Source organism: Pteropus alecto, unplaced genomic scaffold, assembly GCF_000325575.1.
Source record: "Pteropus alecto unplaced genomic scaffold, ASM32557v1 scaffold433, whole genome shotgun sequence".
Lineage (NCBI taxonomy): Eukaryota > Metazoa > Chordata > Mammalia > Chiroptera > Pteropodidae > Pteropus > Pteropus alecto.
This window is the reverse complement of record NW_006433953.1, coordinates 311,192-334,653: the sequence shown is the minus strand read 5'-3', so window position 1 is coordinate 334,653 and position 23,462 is coordinate 311,192. Positions and strand designations below refer to the sequence as shown.

Below are 23,462 nucleotides of genomic sequence, written 5' to 3'. Positions count from 1 at the left end.
CGCTCTCATGGACTCGTGAACTGCAACTCCCAGCCTGCCTTTCGCGCCCCTAAGCCAGGCCCGGGGGCCTTGCCCTCCGAGAGACTCGCACGCTGGAATCGCCGGGCACGCTGGGAAGGGTCAGGCTCCGGCGGGAAGGCGGAGCCGTTGGAGAGAGCTTAAGAAGCGTGGTCTCTACAGGAAAAACCGTACCCACCAGAGCCTTGAGCTGGAACCTTTAATGGAAGGGGGCGGAGCTACGGCCAGGGAACTGGATTTGGAGGCGTCGGGGAAGGGTGGATCCGAGGCGATTGGCGGGGAGGGGAGGGGGGTGACTACATTAAAGGCGGGGAGGCTGGGTGCGCCCTTCCCCGGATCCCTGGAGCGGCTGGCGGGACCGGCTCAGCCGGTCCAATCGTCCTCCGATGCTGGGAGAACCGGGAGGGGCAGAACGGGTGTGGAAGACTAAGGAGCAGGGACTAACTGGGCCGGCAAACTCTTAAGGGATTATGCATTTATTTTACAGCCTCCCAACCTAGAGGCCGGCCTCCCACTGAAGATGGCACTACTGTTCCAACAGGCTTTGATAGCACCTAAGCCAAGTGTTCACGGAGACGTTTTTAAAGAGAATGAGTTCTCAAACACATGGGAGTTTCAGTATTCCACCTCTTGAGGGAGCACATCTATAGGTCTTTTTCTAACTTCCCCAAACTTTGTTGGTCGCCTTGTAGAGAACTAATGAAAGGGACTGCGCTATGAATCTCTTAGGGAATACAAAGTAGGGCTTGAGAAAGCTGTATGGGACAGAGTAGGACTGTTCAAAGACAAAGTAGGAGAGAGGAAAAGTGACTATCCTCTGCTGAATAGCACAGAAAAGGGGCGGTCTATCTCACACACTTAAGGTTTTCATTTGACAGACAAAAAGCTGAAAAACTTTGGCATTTTTATTCAGTCACGTATAAAAACAAAACAAAAAACTTCAGTGATAGAAAAGATACCCCAATGGGACAGAGGTCTGAAGATGGGTCCCTCTTTCTATCTCAGCTGGAAGCTTCTCATTACTAGATGAGAACAGCTCCTAAAAGTGGCTCTTGAGACCCTCGTAAAACTGTCCTTTGGGAAAGAAGTAGAGATCATTTACAACACATGTAGATTATGGTTTACACAAAGATGTTGGGTTATTTTTCCTTCTGACCACCCCTCCCCTCCACTTCCTGAGATGAGAAGTCTGGGTGTAGGAGGCTGTGGTCGTTGGGGTTAGACTTGATTCAGTGCAAAAACAAGACCAATGCCCCTTAACAAGGGCTCTGACGTATCAGTTTTCCCTGATAACCTTACAGTAAGAGCACATGTATTGGAAGATTTTGAATCCTGGACTTGCCACTTAATGTACTTAATGTCTTTAAGGCTCAGTTTCTTTGTAAAATGGATTAATACCTCGCTCACAGAATTGGTATAAGGATTAGTGAGATGATGTTGGTAAGGTTTAGCAGGATGCCTGGCACAAAGTAAATTGCTCAATTAATAGTAATCATTAACATCTACTCCTAACCTCTTCACAAGATTTTAAGCTTCCCATTCTTTCCAGGGGATTAAGAGTCATAAGCCAAAATTTTACTTTCCCCTGCCAGGTTTTGCCCCTTTTCTTTTCCTTAGGAGTCTAATAGGAAACAAAGGCACACTTTAAAGCCTAATCTCAACAAGTTAGAGTCTGAGAGAAAGGGATATGATAAAGGAGTAATCCTTCATATCTCCAGGGAATTCCCCTGAGAAAGCAGAGGAATGGGATTGAGAGAGCACACAAAATAGGGAAAACCTTCTACTTTCCAGGGATTGGGAAAGAGAAGAAAGTGCACTGCTGGCTATATACCACAAGAATTTTGTGTTAGAGTGTTTAAAAGCCTCCAAAGGTTGAATGGAATTGTCTAGAACTAAGCGGAAAATGGGGCTGAGACCTTTGAGAGAGAGGGACTAGGGAGAAGAGAGGTACCCTCTAGAGGCACTAGCTGCCATCAACCACTCCCTGAGTACCTCAAGGAGCAGGGGTTATGTTCTCTGGGCATTAGCCTTGGGGAAAAGCCTGCTGTGCCAGTAATCGGGGTTATCAAAGGCAGAGTCAGTGGCTTCTAAACTACGTAGAGTTTTGAGGCGGGCATAATGGACATGGGGGGCATGGTGTCCAGGCCCTTGGAAAGCTCTCATTTCTTCATACCCTTGCTCAGCTGCTGGGCAGGCCCCCATGGCTGCATAATCTCCCCCAGGACCTCCACCACCACGTCGCTTATTCATATATTCATAGTCCTCGTCTGGAGTTGTGCCAGCAGTGGGCATGATGGGCACAGGGTGGAGTGGGCAACTCTGTGTGCTGCCCAGGGAAGCACTGAGGTCTGATCCCACATCCATGTACTCATAACCCAGCTCCTCGAGGGAACCGGGTCTAGGGGGACGAGGTGGAGTGTGCCTTCTCCTCCGGTTCATGTATTCATACTCCTCATCTTCGTCGTCTTCTTCGGTACCCAGGACAGAATTGAGACCCACAGAAGAAAGAGTGCCTTCCCGGGAGGAGGGAGTACCTGGGGATTGAGAAGAGAGGCTAGCTATGTGGAAAACAGTAACAGGCAGTGGAGAGTGGGGGGAGTCAGGCAGCAGGGGGAGTCAGGCAGTGAGGAGTGAGGGGTCAGGCACCTTTGAGATGTGCATCTGGCATGACATAACCATTAACATCCTCTTCCTCTAACCCTGGTGAGGAGACTGGAGTGACAGGAGTAAGCAAGCTGTGGCGCTGTGAATGGTAGGCACTGTCTCCACGTGGCCGTGGGCTCCGGCTCCGGCTTCTACACAGTGACACTTTTTCCTGGAGCTCAGCCTCAGAGCCTGTCACATGGCCCTCCGATGACTCTGATACCAGGCGTCCCCGTGGCAATGGGTGCAGAGAGGCTGGACGGGGGCATAGTTCACTGCCTCCGCAAACTGCAGACTCCTAAGGAAGAAAAATAATACACGGAGTTTTAGACAGGGATGGCGAAAGACTAGGTTGTTCAACGCCTTCTATTTTGTAGGACACTGATTAAACTTCCAAGGCTTCTAAAATGTCCCACATTACTAGCCTTACTGATCCTAAAACATTCTGCCACTCTGCCTCTCAGCAGCCCCTTAAAAGAGACAGACCTTACCTGGCAAGCCTCCCCAAGATTATTCTGGTTCATAGGCATATATCCAGATGATGGACTTAAAAAGCTCTGGCTCTAAAATGAAAAAAGATTTAGACAAAGGGAAAAATCTTATGGGGGCCTCTGAGTAGTTAATCGGGGTATCTGTAGGGTTCATGAGGGCGCTAGTGTGCAGAGCATTCAAGATGCAGAAAGTCTCGAGTAATTGGAAAGTGCCTTACCCCACGTGGCCGATTAAGTGTTCCAAGTGGCAGACTGAGGGCAGAGCCTAGTGTTGTCACCAAGTTGTCCTCCTCTGCCTCCAAGTCCAGGTCCAGGTCTAGTTCAGGCTCTAGCTCTACTTCCTCCAGTTCCTTGTTTGTCAGAGCAGGGGGCTCTGCCCCAGGGGGAATTCCAGGCCCACTCTCTCTCTATAGGGGTAGATGACTGTTAAGGTAGATCCTGGTTCCAGCCAAGTCCCCTTTGCTCTAAATCTCGACACTTCCTAGACCCTACTCACCTTTATGACTAGATACCGTGGTGGGTCTCGGGCCATCCTGGTAAACTCATTGGCTAGTTCTTTAAAGGTCGGGCGAATGTTCTCGTCAATCATCCAACCTGGGGGTAAGATGTAGGAAGTAGAGTCATAAGAGGGGAGTGAAGTAGGGAAGGCAGAAAATAGCTGGCATCAGCAGGTAACTCACACTTGACCATGACCATGTAGACATCAATGGTACAGATCTGGGGCTGTGCCAACCGCTCCCCCTTCTCTAGCAGATCTGGTACTTCAGCCAATCGCAGCCCTGCATAGGGCTCTGCCCCAAAGGTCATCAGCTCCCAGACAGTCACACCTGGTACAGGAATACATGACTAGTTGATGGCAAAATAACAGAAATGGGCATGAAGATGAAGGGATGGCAGAACCTGATCTGACACAACTATCTGAAGAGCTTGGAGATTCTAAAATGGAGTCTCAAAAGGCAACTGGGCCAGTAATAGTATAGAGGGCATTCAGATGGACTGACCATAGCTCCAGACGTCACTCTGGTGTGTGTATTTCCCAAAGTGGATACTCTCGAGGGCCATCCACTTAATTGGAGTCTGGAGGATTCAAAGACAAAGGTGTCACCAGTTATTTTCACAAATTTTCTTAGCATTTCTAAAGCCCCAAGTTCTCTGCATTCTTTTCTTTATTGCTTTCTGAACTTATATTTCTGGCATCTCCAGGTTCCTCTCCTTGAACTTACCATGCTGCGTCTGCTTGCCTCTGAAAGAAACCACTGACTGTTCCTTTATCCCCATGCTTCGCTCCACCCCCACCTCCACCTCCTTATCAACCTTTTGTGTCACCTTACCTTGGCCTCACTGTGTAGTAGCTGTTTATCATCAGGGGGCAGCAGGTCAGCCACCCCAAAATCTGCCACCTGAACCTGACTGGGTGACTTAAGTAGCACATTTCGGGCAGCTAGGTTCCTATGCACCATACCATGCTCCTCAAGGTAGTACATACCCTATATCGGAAGAAAGTATTCTCAAGTTTGGGGGAATCTGTCCCTGAGATCCAGAACCACCCAAAACCCTAAGGGCACCATTCAGAACACTTCAACCTCCCTGTCCCCTCCCTGCCGGTACCCTGCCAGGCAATTCCATCATAGAACTCCAGGCTCCTCTCACCTTGGCAATTTGTACTCCCCAATTCAGCAGCAACTGTGGCCCCAGTGCCCCCCGGTGTTGTCTCACATGATCCAGCAAGGAACCCAGAGGCAAGTATTGAGTGACGAGCTGCAGAGATGACCCTGGGCACAGTCCTAGCAGCCGTACAATGTGGGCATGGTCTAGGCTGCCAATGGCCAGCATATGCTAAGAGACACAAGAGGGGTTATCCAAGGAACAAAGAGGTTCGCATACACCCAGACCAGGGCTCCCCCAACATTCAAGTACATAAGTATGACTAACATAGTACCTGCTAACACAGGACCATGCTTCTGCATAATCGTATGTACCACTGACCTCTCTCTAGTGGCATACGGAATACCCTTCCTTCACTTACATCCGTCACAGCTTGAAAACTTTGCCGTCCACTCTTGTCCTCAATGACTTTAATGCAGACGGGAATCTTTATTGATTCACCCTCAGGAATCCACACTCCCTGGGAAGTTTTAAGCAGGAGTCAGCCTAAGATCATTCTCCCCAGGCTAATCCTTTACCTAAATCTTTCTCCCCTCTGGCCTAGATCCTTTCTTTGCCTCCCCAGACTTCTCGTGGGCCACTCACTTTGTGCACAGTTCCAAAGACGCCTGCACCAAGCACTTTAAGCTTCCTCAGCTCTGTCTCCTTGAAGATTCTGGCCAAGACTTTGTTAGCCTTCTCACTGGGATCCAGAGGCTCTATGCTCTGAGGAGCAGATGGGAAGGAGGTTCTCAGGAAAGCCCATTCCCATGTCTCACTCCAACCCCCTTACCATAAGTGGATGCCAAGAGCAGCAGAGCCCAGAGGGAGAGAAGCAGAAAGAGGAATAGTCTTTAGTCTTATAAAATATATAGGCATATTGCAGAATAACAGACCCTAACGACTGAAGAAGTTGTTTGTGCTCATGAGATCAAAAATCAGGAGGATTTGGTTTTCCCTCTGGTAGGGGAAAGGATGGAAAGTTGGTAATACTATCGCCTTGAGTACTTTTATACAATTCTCTATGCTTTTCAAAGCACTTTCACATACATTAACCCCTTTCACCCTTACAGCCATCCTGGTAAGGATGAGTGTGATTATTTTCTCTGTATACATGCATAACAGAGGCACAGAGAAGGATATTAACTTCTTCAAAGTCATGTGGCAAATTAATGGCAAAATCAGGATGAGAATGCATGTTTTCCATTTCTCTAGCCAGAGTCCTTTCTAGTAGACCATACTACCTCTCCTGGAAGAAAGGGATCAAATCTCTAAGGAGAAGGTTCTTAAGAAGTATAGGGTACCTTTCAAGAGTAAGCTAGACACTCACCTCACCCCGTTCCAAGTAGCGCCTCATAGCCCTCTTATTCTGAATCCGGCGCCCACGCCAATAAAGAATACTGCTGCCCAGGATCACGAAAATCACTACCAATCCTACTACCACTGCTAAAGCCATTGCCAGATGGGTTTTGCTGAGGGATAGAGAAGCCCGGCATTACCTTGGGTCCACAACACCCTTACAAATGTCATCTATTCCTGTACTAGAGGTATGGTGCAGATCTGGGTGCAAAAAGTCAACATTCACATCTACATATATCCTTGAGCACTGAAGGAGTTAATCTAAATCTGGACCTCCTGAGGCTACTGCAAGTTAATTTTAGGAAGACCAGAAGTCTGGATTCTTGTACTCCCCAAGTCCAGTGATAAGTGAACTGTACATAGAAGACCAGAGTGAGTAGACTCAACTCTTCTCAGCAGATACCTGCCCTCTCCTTAGTCTCTGTCTCAAATACCCTCACTTCCTAAGTCTCCAAGCCCACATACCTGATCAATGCCCGTGTCTGGCCTAAACAGTCTTGCAGGTCTGGTCCTTTACACCTAGAGAAGAAAGTCACCTCTTTAAATGGGAGATTGGGAAGCTCTCATGGGAGACTCAGTTCCAACAGCTACAACATAGTTTCAGACTCTACCATGACATCCCATCCTGGAGCCCAAGCATATCCCAAGATATGGCCTCCATCTCTGGCTCATCAACTCTCCCTGAGTCCCTCTCTTGAATAAAAGTTTCCTAAATTGAGGTTATTCCAGGTTCCCAAAACCGTGGCATAATTTTCTTGTTATTGAGTATCCCTTTCTCCAATCCATCACTACACAGCTGGGAATGATTCTTAAATCACAGTTCCTTTCTTCTTTCTGCTCCCCTCATCCACTTCTTTCCCCCTGACCCCCGTCCCTTCTTCTTAATATCCCATCACTGACCCCTGGGTACAGTTCTCATGACAGGGCCGACATTCATTCTGAGCATCTGGAAACTTGTAGATGGGGCCCTTGGCACCCAAAACTCCATAGGGGCAGCTGCTCACACAGTGGGGCCCATCTCGAAAATGGGCACACTGGGCACAAGCATCAGAGCCCTAGATGGCAGAGAAAAAAGGGTCAGGAAGAATGGGATTGTAAGGTCAATTCCATATCTCTGAGCAAAGACCAACCCAGCCATGCAGGATCCTCCACCCACAAACCCTAGCATTATCTGGCCTCCCTGTGCTGGCCTTGAGATTTGGCCATATCATTCCCTATTATTCCCCAGATTCTCCAGTGTTGCCCCATCATCTATCCCTTAGAGAGCCTGGTGCTGCTACTGTACCGAGCCATTGCATGTGGCAGTGCCCTCCATGGGTTGGCATTCCGGGTGGCAGGAGAAGCATTCATCATTATGGGCAAACTCGCGAGGCTCCCTGCAGTGGAGGGCAAAGGGGAGAGGGGTCACTTTCAAGTCCTGACCTTTATGCCCAAACCACAGGGTCTCCTCCCTCATTTCCACCAAGGCATATGCAGAAAGTTGTCTAAAGGCTTTCAGGTGCCACCTGAACAGCTCCATCCCAGGGCCCCACCCCTCCACCCCTTCTTGACTCTGTCTCCCCTCACTGTACCCATTCAGAAAGTTGCAGTGGGTCACGCAGACACCTCCTCGGCTGTAGTTTCGACAGGATAGGCACTGAGCAGGGCCTGGGCCCCAGCATCCCCCGGAGGAGCACAGTGGGTCACACACTTTGCCCTCTGCCACTGGAAAAGAAGTGGAGGGTCAGGAGGAGTCTGAGGTCTCCCAGCAAGCCCTCTCCTGAACACTTCCTCATTACTGCTTCCAGCCTAACTTCCCCCTCTCCTTGGCTCCATCCCCCATCCCTACTCCCAATTCCAGAGCAGAACAGTCCTTATATTCATTTCCTCCCAGTGGGCCCTTTCCCTCACCGCAGTCTCTGCGGGGTCGATTATGCTTGATGTCTAGTCTCTCTTCTGAAGGCCCTCGAAGCAGCCTGGTCCAGTTCAGAGAATGGTGGTAGCAGAGCTGCCGATTGGCACTTATGTAGATACGCCCAGCACTAATTTCTTTTAAGGATCGGAGGCCCAGAGATGTTATATTTAAGTTCTTCATAATCAACAATGAGAATCCCCGGCTGAGAACAAAGACACAGGATGAGAGAGGAGACTACCAAGGGAAAATTGACCATGCAGTGGATTCATTTTCATTTAACAGTTTGCTCTGGGCTAGTCGGACCCACCGAAAGGGACTCCCCCTCCTTTTGCCTTTTCCCCATCAAACTCTCAGATTCTTTGGGTTTACTGTATGAGATAATGCCTTATATTTCACTCAAGAATGCCTTACCTGGAAATCCTAACACCTCTAAACCCCTTACTCACTTGTAGAGGCTTCTGCCCCCGATGGTTGTCAGGTTGGAAAAGACACTGAAGTTATGCATGTGGGGAGGCCAGGACTGGATGTTCAGGTAACCTGAGGGGTTAAAAAGAAGTATATAAACAGGGAGGCTACTCCCCTTCCTCTTTCTTAGGTTCTCCTAGTCCTTCCCCTGTTGCTTGAGACCTGATTTTCTCAGGTGGTTGTACTGCAATTTGTGCCAATAGTTGAGCTATTCTCAGAAAGAGAAGCGCCTCCTTCCACTCACCTGTAATCTCCCGTACTGTCCGGAAGACATTGAGCTTCTCAGGGTCCAGGGCAGGGATCTTGTGCCAGGGGTCTCTGGAGAGAACAGTAAAACCAGTCAACAAGGAAAAGGTATAACCCAGTAGCAACGGGCATGCCTAACCTCAGAACTTAGTTTTTAAATACCATTCTCTATTAAAAGGAAACAGAGTTTCTTGGAGAAATAGCTGGGGCAGAAAAAATATAACATGAGCCTACAGCATCTTATGCAAAAAAAGGAAGGAAGGGTTCAAAGAATGAAGGGTACGAGTCCAAAGAAAACAGGTGCCAGCTTGAAGGGGCCCCCAGTAGCCAGATCAGGGACAACTGAACACCAAAATCATTGTAAAAGATTATAAACCATTGAATAAAACAGGTATCCAGACGGATTAAATAAACAAATGGATGGATAGAAAGAGAAGACTCTTACTAAAACAAGAATGCCAACAAATGAATGCAGAATAATGGAATTAGAAAATCATCACTTGGCAACTCTCATTATAAAGTAATTCAGGCAAAATTTTCCAACGAGATACTTGTTAATTAATACCATAAGGGAAGAGTTAACTTTACAATAGAAAAACCTGGCAGATACCACCTTAACCAAGTGACCAGAGACATCGTGACCAGTAACACAAGAAATCAACATCGTATGACTTCTTGATATGATGCACTGAGAATACATCTGTAGTATTCCTATCAAAAATGCATAACTTGAATCTAAGTATGAGGAAACATCATGTGTACCCAAATTGAGGAACATTCTACCACTTTTCTGACCTGTACTCATCAATAATGTTAACGCCATGAACTGTTACATATTAAAGGAGCCTGAAGAGATGTAACAATTGAATATAATGTGTGATCCGGGACATTAATAAGACTATTAGTGAAATCTAAATAAGGTCTGTAGATTAGATAACATTATGTGTCAATGCTAATTTCCTGATTCAAACAATTATACTATGGTTATGTAAGAAAATGTTCTTGCTTTAAAGAAATGCATATTGAAATATAAAAGGAGTAGGGGGTACCATTTCTAGAAGTTTACCCTCAGTGGTTCAGAAAAACAAGAGTTCGTATAGTATGTGTATAGAGAAAAAAAATAAAGCATGTGGAATAATGTTAACATTTGGGGGATCTGCGTAAAGAGTGTATGGGAAATCTTTATGTCATTTTTGCAACTTTAGCAAAGAGCTAAAATTCTGTCAAAGAGAAAAAAACAGGTGGCCCTTATATTACACACACACTTTAAGCACTAGCCTATGGATTAGAAAGACCCTTTGCTCTTTGTGGCTCTGTTCTAAGGAACAGAATTAGAAATAACTGGCAGATTTTTATCTAAATTTAAGGAAGAACTTTTAGAAAACTTAAAGGAAGACACAATGTCCCTGTCCTTTGCCATTCAGCTAGATGGTATCAGATTACTTGGAGATGTCTCTGAGTGGGAGGTTGAGTTAAGCACTGTCAGGTCCTTCGGGGCCTCTAAGATTTTATGATTTAGATTCCTAATCAGCTTCATTTAAGAAGGGTTGAGCCAATGAATTGTGAGGGGATGGATGGGGTGGGGGATCAGGGAAGGAAAGCAGAATCTCTAACCCATTGAGGCCAGTGATGAGAAAGTCCAGGTTGCCCAGAATCTTGGTGCAGTTCACAAATCCATCAATGTTGCTAGAGTCCACAGTCTGAAAGCGGCTCCCAGAGCCCGTCCCTTCACAGGCTACAAACAAAAAAGAAGCTCATTGCAGATTGGAAGGGGACTGAGTAGTCTCAGGAGAAAGGCTGTCTCTTCGCCAACTCCTTACCATCTCCTTCTTACCTTTGGGGCACAGCCCCCCACAAGGTTCACATATCTTGAGCCCATTTTTATCTACTTCCATCTTGTCAGGAGGACAGGCCCTGACACAAGACGTTTGATCCACCACAAAGTTATCTAGGAAAGAGGAAGGCACCTTTAGAGATGAGAGAGGAACACTGCCAACTACCAACTGAGCTTTGCTCCCTCCTGCTCTGCACTGAGGTTCCAATACATCACCCGAGGTTCCTTAAGTGCCATCCTATGGATTAGGAAGCCCCTTTGCTCTTTGTTGTTCCAAGAAGTAGAACTACAAGCAATTGCTGGAAGTCATAGAGAAGTATATGGGGGGATAGGACATAGGGGTCACTCGCTGGGGGTGGTTGATGATCAACCATTTGCCCTCTACTTCCTCTACTTACCACCCAACTTAATCTCTTCTGCCTCTTAAAATTTTGTCTAAAATCCTAGTTCTGCTATCATTGTTTCTTCCTTTCTTGTTTTTCTGAACCACTGAGGGTAAACACTTACGGGGACAGCTTGCTACACAAACTCCTCCATACTGATACTTGGTATGAGGATTGGGTTCCAGCTGGAAAGTTAGCTTGTTGTAGACAAGAGGCTGTGGACACTGGCGTACACAGGCTCCACTGTCATTGAAGAGTCGGCAGGCCTAGAAACATAGGAGACTCATAAAACTCATGTTATGTATGTACCCCTATTTCCTCCATGAAGCCCACATCCCCATTTCAGAACCCAGGTAAATGGTGCTAACAGTACATACAAAGCAGTCTGTGTCCTGAGGGCCTGAGCAGCCCCCTGCACACTCATCATGGCAGCACTGGTTGGGGTTGGGCCCAAAGCAATGACCATTACACTGAGGAGCACAGATGGTCTTGGTCACTATGGAAGAAGAGAAAGTATAGCTGTCAGGGTTCTTAGAACTCTGCATACTGAGGTCACTGCATACCCTCTTGCCTGTCAGGCTCATCCCTACCCCCCAGTGGTGACACAGGATGGGATAGGCAGGGATATGAATGTGTACGAGTTTGAAGTTTTTAGAGGCAAGTAAACCCACATGTCTGGCAGTCTTCTGGCCCAGGACCCCAGCATCGCCCCTTGCAGACCTCATGACAGAGGGGACCTGGTTGAGAAGAAAAGCAACACAAGAGAATATCAGGGCTAAGAAAAGCTTGCTTGAATCAACAGGGAATGATATCAGCACAGAGGCACCCAAGTCCCAGGAAGCAAAGAGTCAGGGCAGTGCCCCTCCTTGCCCTCTCAAAGCAGGGCTGGGAACAAGTGAGCCTATCAACAAGGGGTAGAACCACGCCTCCACACCACCCACAGGGCAGCTAAAGGGGAGGGTCTGGGCAAATGCCAAGCTCAGCCCCAGACCCAACCCAGGAACTTGGTTCCTCCTTGGCAAGCTGAACCCTGTAGGATTATGTGTGTGTGAGCAGACAGGCAGCAGCAGATTGCAGTTAGGGGTAGGTAGGTTCCAAGGAGAAGGGAAGTTGTTGAGGAAAGAGAAGTGGAGGTGAAGTCCAAATATCTGGCTTCTCCACTCAATACAGTCTTTGGCCCCTTTTCTTGACATACTGTTTCTGCGGTTTGGATTCTAGGGTACTGACCTGCTCCTTCCTGGCAGGCTCCTTGGGTCTAGGGCCTGAGGTACTTATTCAGTGGAGAGGTGGGTTCAGATTAGGGATACATGATGATGGGAAAGGAGTCACTCTGGTTTGGTGGTAGCAGGGGAGTAGTCTTGATCATGATCACTCACAGTTCCTGCCATTGTCCTTCACCACTATCGCGGCATCTCGGTCCCTCACGATGTCCCTCCAGTCAATTGTGTCCATGTGACAAAGTTTATCATTCTTCTCAATATAAACACCCCCGGACAGAATCTCTGAGGAGGGGAAGATAAGAGACAGGGTTAAGGGCTACAGTAGGCCTCCTTTCCCCTAACCTCCCCATGAGTCAAAAGGCCCCTTGAGACTTGGGAACAGGGGAAATGGGACAGATGGATATGTCCAATTAAATCCAAACTGCAGAGAAGGCTTGCCTTGTGAGATAAGAGGAGGAGCCAGGCCAAAAGAAACCCCAGCCTCTTCAGACACCTGTCCAGATCCGGTTTAGCAAGTGGGGGAGGGGAAGGGAAAGGAGAAGATTCCTGACTCAACATCCCCCTAACCGCGCCCTGTTATCCAAATGACTAGGACAAGGAGCAGTAGAAGGTGGCCAGGTGATATTTAACCCCTGTATTCCTCCAGCTTGTGAGAAATTGAGGGAGGAGGAGGTAGAATTCTCATTCTTGGGGAAAGAGGCACATCAAGGTACATCATGCTTAGAGAAATGGGTAACAGATCCAGCTCCAACTCCAGCCCCACCAGGACATACGGACCCTCCTCTCCCCCTGGGGCAGAGGGCATCAGCTACCTACTGGGGCCTTCTATTGTTTAACTAGTGGATCTTTAGATCACTGTGGTCAAAGTGGTGGGCACTCTGAAAGGGGCACTTAAAAGTGAGCAGTCTCAGGTCATCCTCAAGGAGGCGATTGCCTCCTTGCTGAGGAGCAAGACCAAAGGTGTCATCAGGAACTGACCAGTGAGTTGTGTAAAGCGGAGCTGGCGGAGAGCATGGCTGGAGTTGGTGTTATAGTTCAACATGACAAAGATGGCAAACTTCCCATCGTAGACCTGGGTCCCCCGTACCACTCGGAGGTTGGGCAGAGGCAGTACAGAGAACTCATTCATGGCCACAAGGACATAGCCGGTCACTTCTCGGATCCACTGTAATGAAGCAGTTGGTGTTAGTGAGAGAGACTACAGGGCAAGAAAGTCGAAATCTCCTCTCGCTCCCTAAGGCATAAAGGAATCCCTAACTTCTCTAATTCTAATTCCTATTTTGGAGGAGCGAAAGCTGGTGTCACACTACTGTGTCCCGTCTGCAAGTAAACACAGCAGAAATGATGGAGGAATTCTAGTCTCCTACCGTTTCTATTTCAGAGCTCCTCATACTAAGAAGGACCTTGTCTAGTCCCTTACCCATTTCCCCAGGTGCCTCTCACTCCTCATGTGTCTCTCTACATTAGTCCCTGGTGCAGAACACCACCTTGCCTCTGTCCTCTTCTCATGGCCAGCCCCTGTGTATCCCTGGTTACAGCAACAAGACCACGGGCCCCAGATTCCAGTCACTGTCTCCATAAACACATAAGTTTGGATCTTGGGGACTATCGAGCCTTAGGAAAGCCCTGAGAAAGGCAAGGAGGCGCCTATGGGGAGGATAAGGAAGAACAGGTTGAGAAAGGAGGTTGGGCACTCTAACCTGCAGGAAAGAGAGGTCAGCATTGTGTCCTGTGAGCACAATCTCGAGGTTCCCCATCACCACCTCACACCTCTCGTAGAGCTTGTACAGTGTCTGGTATTGGTTCTCGGCATCGCCAGTCACACTCAGCCCATTCAGAGTCCCAGGACATACTGTTCAAAATGGAGGTAAGAGAGGCAGAGGGCTGGACACAAGTTTTCAGCCCCGTCCCCCAAGACCACCCCCTTAGTTGCCCTTTTCCAATGACATTCAACAGGATCAGAAGGCAGCTGCCTCCAGCCCTCACCCCTAGAGACAGACACGAAGGCCTACGGTGGCCTGAGAGCCTGAACTTTCTTTTCTCAGGATCCCCTCACCATCCCCCTGAATAGGAAGGTGAAAAGGTTTTCTTTTTCCACCAGGACCTCCTTTGTGCCTCTTTCAGATACTTGGGGACTAATCAAGGAGGAGGTAGGGCTTTTACCCCTCCCTAGAAAGAAGTTAGAAAAAGATACAACTTGGTTCCCCTCCTCTTCCCCTCCACCCGGGGCACTTCCTCCTCTCCCCCTCACCCCGCCTCTCTCTAGGTCCAGGAATAAATATCTCTTTGGGGCTAGCACACAGCCCCTATTGTGTTTACTGAGGGTGGGAAGGGGGCAGTGCCTGGGGCCACAGTCCAGCCTACAATGAGGCGATTCTATCTAAGAGGAGGGGGCTGCCCCACCCTGTCCCCAGACACCCTGTCCTCAGTAGCACCCCCTCTCCACCCTCAAGCTTTGGGCTCAGACAAGTGACCTCACTAGAAGGGGGAGTTCTGGTGGTGGTGGTGGTGGTGGTGGTGGTGGGTCAATGTGAGCTTTGTCTTTAAAGCTGGAAGATAAGGAGCTGGTTGCCTATCCTGCACAACCCCCTTCCTAAACTCTGGCTTCCCTCCTCACTCCCTTCCTCTATCCCAACACACTCCAGCCCCCTCATCATCACATTTTCGGGCCTAGAGTATTTTTCAGCAGCAAATATAGAGAGGCCTGGAGAGAAACAGCCACAGATCCCCCCATTCTAAGCCTACCACTTATTTTTATTCATTAAAAAGCCTTCCAACATGGCAATCCTCACTGGCATTAGGTAGAGCCTAGACTTGAGATCCAGGAGGAATGTCAGTCTAGGGGGTTTGCTTTACCTGTTAAGTACAGAGGCCATAGGATTTATGAGAAATCTTGACCCTGAAGCCTCATCCCTCTCTTTCCTCTTGCTCACAGTAAAAGACCGTTGGGAGGGTGGAGGGGAGATACCACCTGTTCCAACCACCCTTCCCTGAGGCAGTAGCAGCTTAATGGGAGGCAGAAGTGGGGAATGGAGGGAGGGAGATTGGTGAGGCCCCAACCCCTCCTCCTAGATACAACCATAGTCTGACCACTTTGAGGGCTCCCATTCCCTATCACTCCCCACAAAGGGAAGGGGATAAACAGAGATAAACAGGCCAGCACCTCCCAGAGGAGCCTGAGAATTTCAGGGTCTTTGGGCTGAAGAGAGAGAGACTAGAAAGGTTAGTCATTTCTGAAACAGCCCCACCCCTACCCCCTTCCTGGCAAGACACCCCCTCTTCCAAGTAAAGGCGCCAATCCTTCTCTCCAGATAAGGGAAGAGCCAAGATTTCTGCACAGGGAAGTGGTGTGTGTGTTATGTGTGAGCATGCACTCACTCGTGAGACACACACACACACAAAAGAACATGTCCATAGCTCCCCTGCTGGCTCAGAAATCTATACTGGTTCCATCCTTGGGTTTATTAGGAAGTATTTCAGGTGACCCCATCCATCCCACCTGCCCATTGTACAGACTTTGAGTCTGTGTTTGGAAGGCTACAGTGTTAGAGGTCTCAGTTCCCTACCACCTGGAGGGTAAAGTCCATACTACATAAACAGGGAGCAAAGGGCCTGGGCGGGAAGAAAGTATGAACACCTCAGAGGAGGAACCAGGCAGCTTGGGGGAGGGCTATGGGAGGGGAATTATAAAAATCATTGCTGTACTCAAGGACCAGGGGCATAGGGAAGGGCAATGTCAGAGCAAGGATCTCCAGCCCCTCCTCAACCAGAGGCCTCCTCTCCAATATCCCCCACCCCCATCACGGCCAGGACAAAGGGGCTATAGAAGGCCTGAGACAGGGCCGGATGCCCAGAGGCTGAAGAATCCAGATAAAGGGTAGAGACCCAATCATGCCTGCCCCTGGCTCCCTCAGGGAAGACCGCCAGAATCTTAGAGTCCTGGGTTCCTGGTTGAAAATTCCAGGGGTCTGGAAGGGGCAGTGATAGAGTCACTCTACTCTGTCCCTCCCACTCTAGTCCCCAGGCACCACCCCCACCCCTCACCAGCTGGGAGCTTCACATCTCAAGATCCCAGGGTCTAAATTTAGGCCCAGCAACTGTGGGAGAAGCACAGGTGTTTCTCCCACTCCCACTCTGGGGAAGGGGCCCTTGGCTGTGCCAAACCCCAAGCTGAGATCTAGGGGGAGGGAGGGAGATCAACAGGATTCCTCCAATGCCAGCAACACCAGCACCCCTCAGGTGTCTATGGTTCCAGAGACACCCCTGAAAGGGTGGGCTCAGATGGCATGGGAGTGGGAGCAGGAATAGAAGAGCAATCAGACTCCTCCAGACTCCTAGAGACAGAGTCAGACAATAAACAGAATGGGGGTGGGAGAAAAGCTGAGTCTGGGAAGGACTCCCCAGGACAGAAGGCTCGGAAGGTGGGAGAGGCCCCGTTAGCCCTCGTGTTGGGGAGAGAAAAGACAAATAGTGAGAAACACAGGCCAGAAGTCCTTGAGGCTACAGCTCCTGGCCCAAGGCCTTGTACATAGTAGATGCTCAATAAATTTTAGTCGATTTGATTTGGGTCTTGACAAAGAGTTGGTCAGGCTGGGGACCAGGCAGCTTCACAATTTTGAGGGAAAGGGGACAGTCAGACTCTGCATGGCCCCTCACCTTGGTGTCACCTGGACCTGGCTCTCTGGTTAATCTCAGCCCTCCCCAGGGCAGGCTCACTCACGGAAGAGGAGGTGCCGCTCTTGTTTTTCCAACACTAGAGAACAACAACCCCCTCCAACCCTTCCATAGCTCCACCCTGTCGACAAAACAACAAAACTGGACGTTGCTGAAACCCAGATTGGGGGGACAGAGCAAGGGGTTGGGGAGCAAACTGAGACACCCCCCTTCCTCCAAGATCTCCACCTCCCGTCATCTCACATTTACCGAATGGCGGTCCCAGCTCCCCTCCCTGCAGGGACCCCCCCAGCAAGAAGTGAACTGTTTCAGCATCAGTCCTATCGAGAGAGAAAAATTAGGCGGTCGGCGACGCACTGGGGAGGAGGGGGTGGTCCAGGAATCCCGTCCCCGCCAGAACCACGCCGAAAACCCGAGCCTGACGGTCCCCGCCCAGGTGGTCCCAGCAGATCCGGGGTCAGCACCCCTAGCCTCGCGCCGCCGGATCTCCTGACGCTGCTCCAGGACTCCGCGCACTCGGTTCGGGGTCCCACGTTCCCAGCTTGTTGGTGCTCCCGCGCCGCTTACCTGCCTGCGAGTTGCCCACCTCGGAGCCCCGGGCCAGGCTGAGAAGGAAGCCCAGCACCTGTAGAGCCCCGTTCGCCCTCATAACTCCAGCGGAGGGTGAGCGGAGCCCAGCCGTATTCGGCCCGGGGGGGACCTTGGACTAAGACATCCAAGCGGAGCCACCTGAGCCCCCGGCGAATTGGTAGGCGCGGCAGACGAGGTTGCAAACTGCAACCGGAGCCGGAGCCAGAGTCCGGGGCGGGATGGCAGGGGAGGGGTGTGTGTCTGAGAGAGTGCAGGAGGAGGGGGTGAGTCACAGCCGCGCCCCCGCGGGCGCGAGGCTGGAGTGGGGACTGCGGGAGCCTCCGCCCGCCGCCAGCGCAACCCACGCTCGGTGCCCCGCAGCTGGGCCAAGCGAATCGAGAATGAGTCTCAATTTTTCTTCGGGAGCTGGACTAAGTGAGGTCCAGATTCCAAACGCCCCCAAATGCCTCCAAAGAGGTAAGGTAATGGGGGTGGGGACAGCGTGCCAAAGCCCGGCCCCCTAAAAGTTGGACTCGCCCATTAACCAAATCACTCAACTCCCCTAGCCGGTTGGGTCACTTGGGGGATTTTTTTTTTCTCTCTGAATGTGAATGTTTTTTTTCTTTTTTTTTTCTTCTTTCTTTCTTTATTTTCTTTCTTTCTTTCTTTCTTTTTCTTTCTTTCTTTCGCTTTCTTTCTTTTTTTATTTATTTTTTTGAGGAGGAGGAAGGTGTTTTTACCTCACGCTCAGGTCACCCCAGTTTCCCCGGAAACCCCTCGAAATCCATAACTCATCTATCCTTCTGAGGAACCTGAGCCCCAAGGCCGCGTGAAATTGCACTGTCTCCGGCCGCTTCCTCCTCCAGACCCGGCGCCGGCCCGGCCTCTCCCGGGGATTTGGTTGGGGGGCGGGGGTGGTTTCCAGCCTGGGAACATACCCGAAGCCCGCCTTTCTACTTCCACCCCGGGAGGGGCTCCCGCACCTGTCGCAGTCCCCTCTGCTGCCCCCCACGGCCGCCTGGGAGAACAGCTGCCTCCTTCCACACGAGTTTGACCGAGCCGTCGGGCGGCGGGGACCTAGATGGGCACACTGTCCCTACCATAGGCGCTCACTCCTTCCCAGGCGCCTTCCAAGCCCCGGCTGACGCTGTGAAGGAAGAAGAGGGGGCGGTGAAGGAAGACGTAGGGAGGGCACTAGAGATTGAGTCTACGAATGGCCTGGAACCCTGGCATCTCCAGCACCAGCTCCTGCATCTTGGCCAGGGGCGGCTGGGTGCACCGCGAGTGGCTGCCCAAAACGCGACCAGCCTCTAGACTGATCTGCCAGGCGCCCCCTGGTGCCCAACTGGCGGCAGTGAGGCCCCACAATTGGCATTTCAGATCTCTCCCAGAGAGCCTAATTATTTTCTCCAGAGTTTCTAGCCTGAAGACGTCAAGAACAATTGAGCCTTGATGAAGAAAAATTTTTCCTCTCGCTTGCGAGCCAAGACTGCTGGCTAAAATTCTTTAAACTTACTCTGTATTGATACACACCCTAGAGGGCCACCTCTCTGCAGGAGGCTTCCCTTTGCCCTAGGGCATTGGCCTTGCCCTGACCACTTGCATAACAATCAGAATACAGTAGTAAAAACATCAGCGAAACATTAACATATACATACATATACTACATTTGCAAGCGTTTCCTCCAACTTAGAGATTGTTTCATTTAACATAAAAATGATGTGTACTAGGTGACATCTGTCTCTACATTTTATGGAACTGGAAATGTGACTTCTCCAAGGTCATCCACTTGGTGACCATGGATAAGGTGATCAGAGGAGAGGCTCAGGTTTTTCCTAGGATTTCTTATGTCACACTGAGACTGGAGCTTCATCTGCTCAGAAGCAAACTCCCATCAGGTAACTAAACTAATACCATTTTAACGGGCCTTTCCTTTCGTTGCCCACCTCGACTTAGTGTTCAAGGCCCTGGTTCTGATGGAGGAAAACCCCCCAGCCCCCTCGTTTCTGTTCAAAACAGTTCTATCTATTTATAAAGCTTGTTGTTTGAATTTAATGAGAAGAGGCAAGTAGAGCTCTTAATTACTGTGTTGGGCTGGACCTTTAAGAAGCATTCAATGAATGCTAGCTGTATTTATTCCAGCTATCACAAAACCTACCCCTCCCCTCCCCAGCTAGGTCCCAAGGTGTGTTTGCTGGTATCCATTCTTCAATACTTTAGAGAAATGTCAGGGATATAAACACTGGATAAAGCTGACAAGTAAGGGAACCTCTCTGTTGGTTGCTACCCTGACTGAATAAATAAAGGAAAGGAGGTTTTATTTACAAAAGTTCTCTGCAGTTATCCAGCATCACTTTTATCTTTTCTTACTCTTAGCTGATGACTTTGGTTCTTATTTAACTGTGAAAAAATAAGTAATCAAAAGAAAATATTCTTCTCTTTCTACCACCAATCTGGCTAATTTTCCTCCGTCCTCACTTATATACCCTGACTTCCATCTTGTTACAATGAATTGTCCTTGCTGCAATTTAAGCCAATTGTCATTTCTGCATTCCCATTCCTCACCCCTTCTTCACCCTTCAGTTCTACGCTTCAGACCATTCTTTCTTGCCTTTCTCCTGTATTATCCCCATTTCTCCTATGTTCTCAAATTTTTCTTCTACCAGATCATTCTCATTAGCATATAAATGTGTTATAATATCTGCCATCTTAAAAAAATACAGCAAAACAAACTTTCTTTGACCCCATGATCTTCTAATCTTTTGCTTCTAACTGCTGCAAGGTATTCTATCATGTGGATCCCTGTGCTTTATTTGTTCATTACTTCAATGATTGCCTCTAGCTTCCGGCTACTACAGAGATGTTGCAATAGCAATAAATACCTTTGTACATGTCTCCTTTGGTTCTGTGATGATTTCTTAGGCATATTGAGCTCCACACTCTCTGGAACGTCACACCATAAGTGGTGGGATTTTTGTATTCCAACTTCCTCACCAATGCTTGACATTATTCAAGTTTCCATTTTTTAAAATTTGCTATGAATTTTAAATGTCTTATTGTATTGCTTTAATTATTAATATGTTTGAGCATCTTCTGAATTTTTTCTTACTTTTGTTTTTTTCTCTTTTATGAATTGCCCATTCGTTTTCCTTTGCCACTTTTCCCAGAGGGATTCCCATATTTTTTATAGTAATTTGTAGGAGTTTATTATGTAGTTCAGATATTAGTCCATTGTTGGTTTTGTTTGTTTGTTTGTTTGTTTGTTTTAGAATTTTGGTAAGATTTTGAGCCAAACTGATGACATGCCAGAGAGAAAGATCTCAAATGTCCCCTCCCCCCCCTTGTTGGTTTTAGACATTGCAAATATTTCTTCTCAACTTTCAGCATTAACTCTATCAATAATCTTATTTATTGAACAAAAGTCCTTAATTTTGGTATAATCTAATTAGTCAATTTTACTGAATGGTTTGTGATCTTGATATTTTTTAAAGACTTTCTTGCCCACTCTTGCAGTACATTTATTGAGGTATAATTGAGATATAACTGATAAACAATAAACTGCATGTCTTTAAAGTCTACAATTTGATGAGTTTTGACATAGGTATATAACCCAATCAAGATGATGAACTTATCCATCACCCAGGAACATTTCCTCCTGCCCTTTGGTAATCCCTCTCTCCTAATCTCTAGAATCTCCCCCTGCCCCACCCCAACACGTATATATCCAGTTGTTCGAGCACCATTTGTTAGTAGTAGATTTTTAATACTGAAAAATACAAGTACTATATAGTAAAAATGACTATTTGTGTTTATTTTTAGGGGAGAAAATTTCAGGAGAGATATTTTACAAACCTTTTAACTGGAACTTGTCAAAATAATACTTAGACGAAGAACAATGTATATGTCAAGTAAGTTTTATATAACATATAGCCCCTGCAACAGTGATTAATGCAAAAAACACATATACAATTAGAAGTAATAAGAACATTAAAAAAAGATTTATGAGTACAACAACAATATTAATCAATAGTAGTTATCTTGATTCTAAAGCTGGATAATGAAAATGCATGAAATGAATGTTATTGATCCATCTCACTTATATATATATGTCTATACAAATATCTTAAGTAGAATACTAGTTAATCAAACTATTAAAAAATAATTTCAGCACTCTCTTTCTTGTTTATGAAAAACTTGCATAAAGTAGTAAGAGACCATCCTTGAATAGAAACTGTTCTTGAACTTGACTAAAGTCAGTAGAACATATCTGTAAAATCATCTGGGTGGAGACTTTTTGAGTAGGAAAGTGATTAACATTTTAATTTAATGCTTATTAGTATTTTCAAGTTTTGAATTTCTTCTTGACCAATTTTCCAGTTTGTATTTTCCCAGAAATTTATCTATTTCATCTAGGTTTATAAATTCATTAGTATATGGTTATTCATAATACTGTTTATTTTTAAATCTGTAGTGTCTGTGTCTGATTTTCATTCTGTATTTCGCTTACTTGAATTTTTTTTTCGTCTTTTTCATTCTAGCTAGAGTTCTCTTTGTTTCTTCTCTGACTCATTGCTTATTTCATTCCTTTTATTCTTATTTCTTCTCCACCTACTTAATAGATTTAGCCTGTTAACTATATCCTTCCAATCTTCTCTGTTGCAGCTTATTGTTTATCTGTTTCTGATAGAGTAGGTTAAAATCTCCAGTTCTAATCATTGATATATTCTTGAGTTGAATGTTTTGTTCATTAGTTTCCAAACTTCTTTTGTTTCTTTCTAATGTATTTCATATTCTACTTCTCTAATTAAAGCCTTAGTTATATCCTAGAAAATTTGACAAACTTTTATTTAAAGTTTTTCATAATTTCTTGGACGTGGTTCTATAGTGTAGCAGTTGGCACGTCTGCTTTACACACAGAAGATCCTGGGTTCACACCCCAGTGGGTCTACAGTCCATGGTCTCTGGCCATGCCACTCTAAACAAAGCTCGATGTCTGATCTCAGAAGCTAAGCAGGGACGGGCCTGGTTAGTACTTGGATGGGAGACCACCTAGGAAGACCAGGTGCTGTAGGCATAAATAATAATTAAAAAAAAAAAAAGTTTGTCGTAATTTCTCTCTCTTCCTCTTTTTTTTTTCTTTTAAACACAACCAGTTTGAGTCTGTTGGCTTGTTTTCAATTGGGAAATTTAACCATAATGTCACCAAAAGGTCGCTGGGACTGGTAACATTTAAGAAATGGGTCATTCTTGCACCCCCCTGGCTTGGGCCTCTTGCTCCATCAGGACTTGGTTGTAGATGAATGGCCCACAAGTCAGCAGCCTTTGAGCAAGGTGTGTCCACGTGGAGATGGGGAGGGGTGGGAAGGGAGGTATCAAAAAGGCACAGTGCGTGGGGCAGTGGTAGCTGCATTTGCAAACATTCTTGCATCCGATGGGGGTCCTCGCCCTCCATTGGATATTTTCCACTACCCTGTGATGACCAAGGTTTTAACTCAAGTTTTACTAATAGTATGTTTTTAGTTTCCAGACAGTTGGCGATTTAAAAAGCTATGCTTTAATTAGTAATTTCTCATTATAGTCATAGAATATAGTCATAGAATATAGGCTGTAATATTAATTCTTTTTAAAATATTAATTCTTTAAAATGTGGTATTAAGGCTTCCTTGTAATTTAGTACAGTCATTTTTTTAAAAAATGTTTCACATGTACTGGAAAAAATGTTTCTTAGATGTAGAATTATCCCTATAGAATATATTGAGCTTGTCAATTATATTATTCAGATCATCTATATCTCTTATTGTTTGTCCGCTTGATTTATGTTTCTAAGAGAGCTATGTAAATATTTCCAGTTCCAAGTTGATTTTTTTTTCTTTCCTAAATTTGTTGATTGTTGTTTTATAACTATAAAATGAGAAGAGTGTGAGTTAGTACATGTAAAACCTATAGAGCATATCTGGTGCTTAGAAGGTACTCAATAAAGTTAACTACTGCTATTTATATATATTTTAGCTTATATTACCA

General features: G+C 47.0%; 1 protein-coding gene across 1 annotated transcript; it reads right to left on the bottom strand.

The window, feature by feature from the left end:
• Nucleotides 1–364: 364 nt before the first annotated feature.
• ERBB3 (erb-b2 receptor tyrosine kinase 3) lies at nt 365–17,711 on the bottom strand. The gene is made up of 28 exons (XM_006908881.3): nt 17,439–17,711; nt 13,898–14,049; nt 13,176–13,362; nt 12,354–12,479; nt 11,649–11,714; nt 11,355–11,473; nt 11,102–11,243; nt 10,595–10,708; nt 10,375–10,495; nt 8,759–8,832; nt 8,496–8,586; nt 8,046–8,251; nt 7,727–7,859; nt 7,441–7,531; nt 7,056–7,210; nt 6,621–6,674; nt 6,127–6,268; nt 5,403–5,522; nt 5,179–5,277; nt 4,803–4,988; nt 4,484–4,639; nt 4,154–4,229; nt 3,833–3,979; nt 3,649–3,746; nt 3,371–3,559; nt 3,153–3,224; nt 2,665–2,959; nt 365–2,552 (listed from the first exon to the last, which is right to left on the bottom strand). The coding sequence occupies exons 1-28, from the start codon at nt 17,518–17,520 to the stop codon at nt 2,026–2,028; spliced, it is 4,020 nt and encodes a 1,339-aa protein (XP_006908943.1). The 5' UTR covers nt 17,521–17,711; the 3' UTR covers nt 365–2,025.
• Between the last annotated feature and the right edge of the window lie 5,751 nt (nt 17,712–23,462).

Bases quoted from the DNA above. Each gene is read 5' to 3' on its own strand.
- ERBB3 (XM_006908881.3), bottom strand. From the start codon at position 17,520: ATGAGGGCGAACGGGGCTCTACAGGTGCTGGGCTTCCTTCTCAGCCTG. The intron at 10,709-11,101 runs GTAAGTGTTTAC...CCTCTTTCCTAG, and splicing joins TTGTGTAGCAAGCTGTCCCC to ATAACTTTGTGGTGGATCAA. The intron at 8,833-10,374 runs GTTAGAGATTCT...TGTTCTCTCCAG, and splicing joins CTCATCACTGGCCTCAATGG to AGACCCCTGGCACAAGATCC.